General features: G+C 40.1%; 1 protein-coding gene across 1 annotated transcript in view; it reads left to right on the top strand.

The window, feature by feature from the left end:
* Positions 1 to 12,300, top strand: part of kirrel3l (kirre like nephrin family adhesion molecule 3, like) — a 73,443-nt gene that overhangs the window by 38,548 nt on the left and 22,595 nt on the right. Inside the window, exons 2-3 of the mRNA XM_072691470.1 lie at positions 5,949 to 6,101; positions 8,667 to 8,816. Of these exons, the coding sequence (XP_072547571.1) occupies positions 5,949 to 6,101; positions 8,667 to 8,816 (303 nt within the window). The remainder of the gene's footprint in view (positions 1 to 5,948; positions 6,102 to 8,666; positions 8,817 to 12,300) is intronic.

The following is a 12,300-nucleotide window of genomic DNA, read 5'->3' as shown; positions in this document are numbered from 1 at the left end:
TCAACGGATGGCTCTCATGGGATGCCTAACACTGCTTTGATTGTTTAACATCCATTTTTACACCCCCCCCCCCCCCCCCCAACCCTCGCCCCTCCTTCCTCCCCACACACACACACACACTTACACACACTCTCACACACCAGCGTGACGGAATGGTGACGGATTCCTCAGCTTGGGTGTCGGGGGGCTGGAGGGTGGCCTTCACTTTCCTGTCAGTCCACCCTGGCCGCCATATGGACAGAGGAAAGGGAGTTAAATAAGTCATGAACAGCTGACACCCAGACTCCTCGGCCAGCGCGGGAATCCAAACTGTTGTGAGGCGCGGCGTCTCCCTCTCTGCCAGCGCAGAGTGATGCAACATTAGCCCCGCTGGAGTCAACCCGATAGCCCCCCGCTGACTGTGGCATTTCACACTGCTATGGGGACAGGCTTTAGAGGCTACACTCGAATGCTGCAGCACAGTGCTCCTCCAGCATATAACGCATTAAAAATACATCATGCTTTTTATACTGTTTGCTTTCAAATCACAAAGAATAAATAAATAAAATAAAATAAAATAAAATGTAAAACAAATATTGCCTTGACAAGAAATCGTACAAGTGTCATTTTTAAGCTTAGCATGGTAGCATTGCTGGTTGTTAAGTAAGCCCACATTTTAAGCAGGCCATCATAGCTTGTTTTTGTAACTGGCTAAGTTAGCCTAGCTTTGTATAGCTTAGTATAGTAAATAATGGCTAAGTTAGCTTGAAAGGTTAGCTTAGCTTTTATATAGCTGAAAAACAGTAGCTAATTTAGTGGCTAAGTTGGGCTGTATAATTGTAGCTATAATTTAGTATAGTAAACAATCAGTACGTTAGCTTAGCCTTTATACAACTGGACAACATTGGCTAAGTTAGCCTAGCTTTGTATAGCTTAGTATAGTAAATAATGGCTAAGTTAGCTTCGTTTAAATATCACTTGAAAGGTTAGCTTAGCTTTTATATAACTGAAAAACAGTAGCTAATTTAGTGGCTAAGTTGGGCTGTATAATTGTATAATTTAGTATAGTAAACAATCAGTATGTTAGCTTAGCCTTTATACAACTGGACAACATTGGCTAAGTTAGCCTAGCTTTGTATAGCTTAGTATAGTAAATAATGGCTAAGTTAGCTTGAAAAGTTAGCTTAGCCTTTATACAACTGGACAACATTGGCTAAGTTAGCCTAGCTTTGTATAGCTTAGTATAGTAAATAATGGCTAAGTTAGCTTTGTTTTCCTATCACTTGAAAGGTTAGCTTAGTTAAAAGGTTACATTTTATATAACTGAAAAACAGTAGCTAATTTAGTGGCTAAGTTGGGCTGTATAATTGTATAATTTAGTATAGTAAACAATCAGTACGTTAGCTTAGCCTTTATACAACTGGACAACATTGGCTAGGTTAGCCTAGCTTTGTATAGCTTAGTATAGTAAATAATGGCTAAGTTAGCTTGAAAAGTTAGCTTAGCCTTTATACAACTGGACAACATTGGCTAAGTTAGCCTAGCTTTGTATAGCTTAGTATAGTAAATAATGGCTAAGTTAGCTTCGTTTAACTATCACTTGAAAGGTTAGCTTAGCTTTTATATAACTGAAAAACAGTAGCTAATTTAGTGGCTAAGTTGGGCTGTATAATTGTAGCTATAATTTAGTATAGTAAACAATCAGTATGTTAGCTTAGCCTTTATACAACTGGACAACATTGGCTAGGTTAGCCTAGCTTTGTATAGCTTAGTATAGTAAAGAATGGCTAAGTTAGCTTGAAAAGTTAGCTTAGCCTTTATACAACTGGACAACATTGGCTAGGTTAGCCTAGCTTTGTATAGCTTAGTATAGTAAATAATGGCTAAGTTAGCTTGAAAAGTTAGCTTAGCCTTTATACAACTGGACAACATTGGCTAGGTTAGCCTAGCTTTGTATAGCTTAGTATAGTAAATAATGGCTAAGTTAGCTTGAAAAGTTAGCTTAGCCTTTATACAACTGGACAACATTGGCTAGGTTAGCCTAGCTTTGTATAGCTTAGTATAGTAAATAATGGCTAAGTTAGCTTTGTTTAACTATCACTTGAAAGGTTAGCTTAGCTTTTATATAACTGAAAAACAGTAGCTAATTTAGTGGCTAAGTTGGGCTGTATAATTGTAGCTATAATTTAGTATAGTAAACAATCAGTATGTTAGCTTAGCCTTTATACAACTGGACAACATTGGCTAAGTTAGCCTAGCTTTGTATAGCTTAGTATAGTAAATAATGGCTAAGTTAGCTTGAAAAGTTAGCTTAGCCTTTATACAACTGGACAACATTGGCTAGGTTAGCCTAGCTTTGTATAGCTTAGTATAGTAAATAATGGCTAAGTTAGCTTCGTTTAACTATCACTTGAAAGGTTAGCTTAGCTTTTATATAACTGAAAAACAGTAGCTAATTTAGTGGCTAAGTTGGGCTGTATAATTGTATAATTTAGTTTAGTAAACAATCAGTACGTTAGCTTAGCCTTTATACAACTGGACAACATTGGCTAGGTTAGCCTAGCTTTGTATAGCTTAGTATAGTAAATAATTGCTAATTAGCTTAGTATATGTATCACTTGAAAAGTTAGCTTAGCTTTTATATAACTGGACAACATTGGCTAAGTTAGCCTGTTTTTGTATAGCTTAGTATAGTAAATAATGGCTAAGTTAGCTTCGTTTAACTATCACTTGCAAGGTTAGCTTAGCTTTTATATAATCAGTATGTTAGCTTAGCCTTTATACAACTGGACAACATTGGCTAGGTTAGCCTAGCTTTGTATAGCTTAGTATAGTAAATAATGGCTAAGTTAGCTTATAAGTTAGCTTCGTTTTCCTATCACTTGAAAGGTTAGCTAGTTAAAAGGTTACATTTTATATAACTGAAAAACGGTAGCTAATTTAGTGGCTAAGTTGGGCTGTATAATTGTATAATTTAGTATAGTAAACAATCAGTAAGTTTCTAGTAGTAAACTAATATGTTAGCCTAGTTTTGTATAGCTTAGTATTGTAAATAATTGCTAATTAGCTTAGTATATGTATCACTTGAAAAGTTAGCTTAGCCTTTATACAACTGGACAATATTGGCTAAGTTAGCCTGTTTTGTATAGCTTAGTATAGTAAATAATGGCTAAGTTAGCTTCGTTTAACTATCACTTGAAAGGTTAGCTTAGCTTTTATATAACTGAAAAACAGTAGCTAATTTAGTGGCTAAGTTGAAGGGATTTTGTATAATTTAGTTTAGTAAACAATCAGTAAGTTAGCTTAGTTTTTGTATATCTGGAAACTAATAAGTTACCCTTGTTTTGTGTAGCTTAGTATCATAAATAATCACTAATTAACTGTATGTATCACTTGACAAGTTAGCTTAGCTTTTATATAACTGGATAACATTGGCTAAGTTAGCTAGTTTTTGTATAGCTTAGTATAGTAAATATAGTTTTTCTATCACTTAAAAAGTTAGCTTTTATATGAATACTATTATATTATGCTGAAAAATTGTTTGAGTTTAAGTTAGCATAGTTTTGTAGAGCTTCATGTAGTAAATTATCACTTAGTGTAGCTTAATTTTTGGATCACTTGAAAAGTTAGCTTATATTTTATATAACTGTAAAACAGTGGCTCGGTTAGCCTGCTTTTATCTTGCTGGAAACCAGTAAGATAGCTAAATTTTGTATGTTTTAGTATAGTAAACAATTGCTAAGTTAGCTTAGTTTTTAAATCACTTCAAAAGTTAGCTTAGCTTTTATATAAATGAAAAACAGTGGCTAGGTTAGCCTGATTTCTGTATAGCTAGAAAACAATCACCATGTTAGCCTAGGTTTGTATAGCTCAGTATAGTAAATTAACGCTAAGTTGGCTTTGTTCTTGTATCACTTGTTACACAAATGTTAGCTTAGCTTTTACATAACTGGAAAACAGTCGCTAAGGTAGTCTAGTTTTTGTATAGCTGGAAACCAGTAAGCTAATCTAGCTTTGTATAGCTTAGTATAGTAAATATTTGCTAAGTTAGCTTAGTTTTTGTATCACTTGAAAAGTTACCTTAGCTTATATATATATATATATATATATATATATATATATATATAGGTCTATTTATATAACTGGAAAACAGTTGGCAGGTTTTTGTATAACTGGAAAACAACCATTACGTTAGCCTAGTTTTTGTAGCTACAGGTTTGAAAAGTTACCTTAGCTTATATATATATATATATTATATATATATATATATATATATATATATATATATATATATATATATATAACTGGAAAACAGTTGGCAGGTTTTTGTATAACTGGAAAACAACCATTACGTTAGCCTAGTTTTTGTAGCTACAGGTTTGAAAAGTTACCTTAGCTTTTGTATAGCTGATATTTTATATTTTATGTTAATCCGTATTTATATCAGATAAGATTAGCATGTTGGTTCATAACACAAATATCTAAAGACGAATGAATGATTGAAAGCTTTTCCCGACAGGAAGCAAGAGGTGGCGGTTGGGTTGACTGCATTGTGCTGACCACTGCTCTGGCTAGGTGTATGAGAACAGGCAGTGTGTATCTGGACTCCGCCGCTTGAGTAATGTTGGGTTTCTGGCCGATGTGTCAGGCTGTATCGGTGATATGCGAATACGTATGGGTCAGTTTTTGCTGATTCTGCGCTAACATGCTAACATGCACTATGCTTTGCCCTCTCTCTCCTCCTGTAAAATCACTGACCTCAAAGCTCTGGTGCGAGAAGCATGACAGATAGTCCATCAGGCTGAGGCTGGAGCTCCAGCCGCCAGGCAGAGTCAGGCCTGAGTACGGCACTAAGGCTAAGCTCGCATTAACCCTGAATGACACTTGTTCTGTAGTGATTTACATATTCTGTTTGTACCTGGATATACTTTTATTTTATTTTATTTTTTATTCCCAGTGTGACCAGAAGACACCTGATTTTACTTTCCATAAATAAAAAAGCATTTTCAGTTTACTAACAGTAACTTTGGTTTACCTTTAATGCAAAGTGTGTATTGTAAAACAGATGCTAAGTTAGCCTAGTTTTATATAGCTAAACAGATGCTAAGTTAGCCTAGTTTTATATAGCTAAGCAGATGCTAAGTTAGCCTAGTTTTATATAGCTAAGCAGATGCTAAGTTAGCCTAGTTTTATATAGCTAAGCAGATGCTAAGTTAGCCTAGTTTTATATAGCTAAACAGATGCTAAGTTAGCCTAGTTTTATATAGCTAAACAGATGCTAAGTTAGCCTAGTTTTATATAGCTAAGCAGATGCTAAGTTAGCCTAGTTTTATATAGCTAAACAGATGCTAAGTTAGCCTAGTTTTATATAGCTAAACAGATGCTAAGTTAGCCTAGTTTTTGTATAGCTAGAAAACAGATGCTAAGTTAGCCTAGTTTTACATAGCTAAACAGATGCTAAGGTAGTATATTTTTTTATATAGCTAGAAAACAGATGCTAAGTTAGCTTAGTTTTGTATAGCTAGAAAACAGATGCTAAGTTAGCCTAGTTTTATATAGCTAAACAGATGCTAAGGTAGTATATTTTTTATATAGCTAGAAAACAGATGCTAAGTTAGCTTAGTTTTGTATAGCTAGAAAACAGATGCTAAGTTAGCCTAGTTTTATATAGCTAAGCAGATACTGAGGTAGCCTAGTTTGTGTATAGCTAGAAAACAGATGCTAAGTTAGCCTAGTTTTGTATAGCTAAACAGATGCTAAGTTAGCCTAGTTTTTATATACTAGCTAGAAAACAGACCCTAAATTAATCTATTTTTTATATACTAGTTTAATAGTTTTGTATATATTTTGTTATGTTTTATGTACTTGTATGATCAAAGCTGATCACATCTGAATATGGTTTGAATGATCATCTTTTAACGCAACATAATACTGATCATTTCTTTATTCTGTGTTTGTTGTTGCTACAGTGGCTGAAGCGGCCTACTTTTCCCAGCAGCCCCAGGACCAAGTAGTGGTGGCTGGCCAGTCAGTGACGCTGCCCTGCGTCATCGTGGGATATCGAGGCATGGTACAGTGGACCAAAGATGGCCTAGCACTCGGTGGAGAAAGAGACCTACCAGGTAAAACCATTAAAGCCTATTATAACGTCATTGCAGGCTATCACTGCTGTCGGACCAAAACCTTGTATCTGCAAAATGGGCATTTCTATTGGTCCAAAATTGGGGATTTTTTTTCTGACACAATGTAAAGAACATCTCAGATGATGTCAGAAGAGCATAATATTGACAGCTTGCTACATCATGGGATCACTGTGGAGTTCTGTCATGCGTGATTTCTTACCTGAGGTCTATCCCATTTATCACTGGTCAGATTCTGACCACAAGGCCAGATATTGACCAGATATTTTTGGCTTGGTGGACCATGCTCTGCCTAGCAGTGATTGGTGTTGGTGGGGATTTTACTCATATAAAGGTCACTGCTAGGCTGGCCACCCAAATACGCTATATTGACAAAAGTATTTGGACACCGTGTGTATTATTATTAAATAGATTGAATTAAATTGAGTTTATCCTGCTTTTGTTGGAGTAACTGTCTCTACTGTTCAGGGAGGAAGGATTTAATCTAGATATGGAGGAGCATTGCTGTGAGGATTTGATTGCTCTCAGCAACAAGAGGGTCAATGCTGGGGAGGGTTTTATACCCCTCCAGCCCACGCCTGGAATTAGGCAGCATGGTGCCAACCAACAGGTTCATATTTATGTTATTCAGTTGGCGGCACTTCTCTACAGGGACTAGACAAGCTGTTCATGTGTCCGTTTGCACCTCTGTGTCAAGTAGCAGAATGCATTCATTAGAAGGGCTGTCCACAAATATGCGGACGTATAGTGCAGGAGCCACAATTCCTAAGAAAGCAGATTTTGATGGTATATAATTACACTGGACACATATTGGGTCAGAGTGGAGCCTGTTTAAAGTCTGCAAAGGTCACATTGTGCCTGTACAGTCTGCAGCAGAGCGTGTGTGCGTGTAGCCTCAGTACATTAATGCTCTACAGGAGTCCATTTATAAAAGCCAGGCCTGTTCCCATCATCATCATAATCTTTCCAATTATAGACCAGGAGACAAAATTCATTGGAGATCCGGCAGGTAAAGGGCATCTTATTGTAACTAGCACTCTCTGTGGGAGACGAAGTGTGTGTATGTGTGTGAGTAATGTCATTGGTTCTCCCGCTCGGTGGCTGCTTTATCGAGTGGAGGAGCGGAAAAGGCAAAACAAACTCTGCATGTAGCGTTTAATTTGTCTAATCATCTCGGCTGTCTGGTCCGGCTAAGGTGGAGAATCAATTGCCGCTCGGCCACACGGTGACATTTAAGGCGATTTCCCGGTAGCTCTGGACGTCACTGCGTGGGCAGGCGATAGCATCTCTGTGGAGAGTAATCAGCTGTCCGCATGCGTGCGGTGCCTCACGTGTGTCTCCGGCCTACTCACACTGGTATGACACCGGCTGATCGTCCACAGAGTCATTAATGCCCCTCTGGCTGACCCTGGCCCAAATACCCAACCAGTTATTAGCCAAGCCCTCTATATGTGTGCTTATGGATTTACTGTATAAACAGTAGAGATACGCTTACAGTCTAGCAGCCCCCATTTTTGGGGTCTAGGGATGTAGAACCTAATAATGCTTAGCGCAGAACTGAGCACATCACTGGGTTTTACAGAATGGAAATGGTGATTCAATTAAGATTCCTTAGGGTCACATTTCATTATGATTCATCTGCATTGATTCAGTTCAGATTCAATTCAGTTTATTTGCCATTTTATTAAATCTCACACTCAATTGGAATCAATTGTAATATTTCAGAATCAACCCAGTTGCATTTAAAATTGCTACACAGCAAGGTTGGCAGTGTTTGGAATCAGTAGAGGGTTCTTCAGGGGTTCTTTAGTAAAGATAATGGCTTTATATAGAAATACAGTTACATGCGGCTTCGCCATCAGCAGCAGGGGCTTGAGGGAGCACAATTGGCCATGGCATGCTCTCTCTGGGTTGGTGGTTGGTCATCCCTCAACTAGAGACCCGTCACTTTCCTCAGAGCATGTTGGCTACCTAGTGATGCTGCATTGGCGTCAGTTTAAAAGAAAGGCGACTAACTGGCTAACTGTCCTCACCCTCCTAGGGTTGGGAGCGTGGCAAGTAACGTGGTGGAGTCCCAGTGAGTGAATGGGTTAATTGGCTCAGGTAAAAACGTGGGAAAGCTCCACCGAGAGAGCGCCATCTACCCACCCGGATAGAGCATGGCCAGTTGTGCCCTCTCTGACTTCGGACGCTGATGGCAAAGCAGTATGGCTCGGGATTTGAACTTGCAACCCACAGGCAGGGCATTCGACCTATATGTAAAGGGTTCTGCACCAATTTAAGCCCACCCTCTGGGGGCTCTGAACGACTTCCAGCACTCCAAGAAGAGAAGAGAAAGGATATGTTAGGGAGCCAAAAGTGGTTCTTTAACGGTATACTGCCAAGAACCCTTTCGGCACTGTTATTTTTAAGAGCGTACTAATGACTGTGTATTATAACTGTATTATGACTAAATGTATGCTAATGTAATAGCATTGCAGAACCAGCAGAACATGCTGAAGCTCAGTGTCCTCACCAGGTCCTGTCTCTTGTGTTGTTCCTCTCCAGGCTGGGCACGTTACTCTCTCCTGGGCGATCCAGCATCAGGAGAGCACAGCTTGGTGATCGAATCGGCCGAGCTGGCGGACGACGCCGTCTACGAGTGTCAGGCCACGCAGGCGGGGCTGCGCTCACACCGGGCCAGACTCACCGTCCTGGGTAAGAGGGTCGTCTGCGTATATGTGGAGGTGGATGGTGGAAAAAAAAGAGACTGAGAGGAACCCTCTGCGGTGAACCTCTCCCAGCAAAAGTGATTATTAACTGCGGGAGAAATTACAGCCCTCCTCATAGTAGCCAATTTAATTAGCGGCGCTTTAAATACTGCCTGAAATCTGTAACACTGCAACTTTTCCCTTCGCTGCATAAACACTTCAGTGCTGTGCGCACCCCCCCCCTGCACCCCTCACTCACCACCACCACCCCCACTCCTTCACACACACTATAAGTCATGGCTTCATAATTTATTCCCAATTTTAAATCATGCACCAGCAGTGTACTGTATATATTTTGTTTCACAAACCAAGCAAAACTGATTTGACGGAGCCAGTGGAGAAAACACCACCCCTCCCACCACCCACCACCCCACACACCCCTCCCTTCCTCACTCACACTCAGTCTACCCCACCAATAACCAATGAAGGGCCAGGATAACGCGAATGCCGCAGTCGCGAATGATTCGTCATTTGTTTTGGAGCGAAAATGAAGTCTACTGGGTGTCCTGGGGAACCTTCACATAATTCACACATGATTCTCCCTAGAACCTGACTGATGTGGAGGTTCTTTAACCCTTAAAAAGGTTCTTCACACTCAGTAACATGTAACAATAGTGGAACCCTTTTTGGTGCTATTTAGATCTAGGTTCTGTTAAAAGAGGCTTTTGCTGTATTTGGAGAACCTTTTAACCAGGCCAAGAAGCATTTAACCGCTCAAATGGTTCTTTGAGTTGCAGAACCACTGCCTTTGGTAAGGAACCTGTAAAGAGAAAAAAGAATCATCTGAAATGGAGCAAAGATGTAGAACATCGGATGTGCTGGGGGCTGGTTTGAGAACCACTAACCTTAAATGTGTACAGAACCTTCACGTAATCCATAGGTTCCACACCTCTTTGAGGATTCTTCCTAGAACATTTTTGCCGCCACATAGATCCGTTGCAAAAGGTTCTATAAGGAACCATTTACAAGAGGTTTGTCTTGTATTTGGAGAACCTTTTAACCTCCAGGTCAAGAAGCATTCATTCATTCAAATGGTTCTTGAGTTGAGTTGTAGAACCGAGTCAAAACAAGCAAAACAATTTGTTTTGAAGTATAAAATGTAGACCATCAGGTGGACTGATTTGAAGACCACTAATGTCAATTTAAGATTTGAAGAACCTTCACCTAAACTAAAAGGTTCTACTCCAATTCGAGGGTTCCTAGAACCTAAATGGTTTGAAGGTTCTTTAAACGGAAAAAAAGGCTCCTCGTGTACACATATCTCATTTACAAAACTTCACATTTCAGAATATATGATGGCTTTGACCGACGTTCTACATTCTAAACAAAAAGGGTTCTACTGTATATAGTACAGTAAAAGGGTTCTTTGACTCCAGGACCAATAGTAGAACTCCTTTTGGTGCTTTATAGATCCGTGTATATAAGGTTGTATGAAGAATCATCTACAAGAGGCTTCTCTTAACCAAAGGCAAAAAGCATTAAGTCATTGAAATGGTTCTTAGAGTTGTAGAACCACTGCCATTAATAAAGAACCCGTAAAAAAACAAGTCATTTGTTTTGAAGCGAAAATGTAGATCATCAGGCGTCTCTGGGACTGGTTTGAGAACCACTAATGTTAATTAAAGATGTACAGAACCTTCACATAATCCATAGGTTCCACACCAGTTTGGGGATTCTTCCTAGAACCGTTTTGGCACTATATATTTCCTATATATTTATATATTTTTTTTAAGTTTTTTTTTTTTTTGCATTTGGAGAACCTTTTAACCAGGTCTAAAAGCATTCTATCATTCAGATGTCCATTAGGTGTCTCGGGGGCTGGTTTGAGAACCACTAATGTTAATTAAAGATTTGAAGAATCTTAAAGGTTCTGCACCAATTTGAGGGTTCTACCTAGAACCTGATCGATGTGGACATTCTTTAAACTTTCTGAAAGATTTTTCCCATTTCCCAAAATACAACTGAACGTCTGGCGGCTCGGACCAACATCGTTCCCCCTTTAAGCAAAAGGGGTTCTATATAGTACTGAACAGGGTTCTTTGATAGCAAGTAACGACAGGGGAACCCTTTGCGGTGCTATATGGATCTGTTTAAAAAGCTTTTCTTAGGCTTTCAATCATGAAAGTGGTTCTTTGAGGTGTAGAACCACAGCCTTTTGCGAAGAACCGGTGAAGAACCCTGTTTAAGGGTATATTTGTAGTGGTTTAACAGAGCCAGTGAAGAAAAATACACCCTCACTCTCTCGCTTGCTGTCTCTCTCTCTCTCTCTTCCTCTCTCTCCCCACCAATAATCAACCCTGTGAAGGGCCAGGGTAATGTGATTGCCGCAGTCACAAACGACTCGCGTGGACGCTTAAGAGTCAGAGTCTGCACAGTTAGCACATTCTACAGTGACTCACGAAATTTGTCAACCGCAGGGCGGCTTTTACATTAACGCAATGTGAATGATCTACATATTCACTGCCATTTAGTGCTGGGGTGGGTGGATAAGTTGGGAGGGTGGAGGGGTTTGAGGAAGATCTACCAGGGGATTTGAGACTGTGTAACAGCACTGACACCTAGTGGCCGTCAGCGGAGGTACAGCAGCAATAGGGTTTCAATTACAGTACAGTACAGTTTCCCCCCCCCCCCCCCCATTTTTAGTCTTTACACCGAAGCCTTCTGCGTATAACAGCATACTTACGACACTATAGATTGAATAGCACCGGATAGCAGCCTTCGTCTGAGGAGGGTCGAGCCACCTGCCACAACAGGCATTGTGCACCCTTTCCTGGACTGTTATTTGGCGAAGTTCCCCGCCACAAGAAGAGCAAATGAATCTTGTGTGCATGTGGAACAGTGTGTGTGTGTGTATGTGTGTGTGTGTAGGGGGAAATCAATGCGGCCGGATGAGACCAAAGCAATCCGATGCAGTCAAAGGAGTCGGCGGCGAGGGTGCAGTCAAGGGAATCCGCATGGAAATTAAAATCACCTAGTGCTCGGATTCCATTAGTGTCCGAGTGGCAGGAGCGACAGAAAGAGCCTCAGACAATTCTGATACAGCCGCAGAAATTGGCTCGGTGAGAGACGGCGAGAAAAAGAGAGAAAGAGGAAGGAAAAAAAGCAGGATGCAGTACAAAGCGTGCATGTGTGTGTGTGTTGTGTGTGTGCGCACTCCACTAGACGGACGCCTTCATCAGAGGTGGCATGCTCTGCTTGCCGGAGGGCCGAGCGCACCGCCACGCAAATAAATGAACAAATCAGTAATTCAGATGCAACAGGGCCGTGCGAGGGAATCCGTAAACAGAGTCGTAATGACAGAACCTCGCCCCCGTTAAAAGGGCAAAAACACAAGACTTGGCCTCCTCTCGCCAACGAAAACGCCCCGGCTCACTCAATCTCTCAGCCCATTTACCGAGCCGCCCCGCTCTATATAGGTCAAATATCCGCCA

Source organism: Salminus brasiliensis, chromosome 11, assembly GCF_030463535.1.
Source record: "Salminus brasiliensis chromosome 11, fSalBra1.hap2, whole genome shotgun sequence".
NCBI classification, from domain to species: Eukaryota; Metazoa; Chordata; class Actinopteri; order Characiformes; family Bryconidae; genus Salminus; species Salminus brasiliensis.
This window is presented reverse-complemented; position numbering and strand designations above follow the sequence as displayed.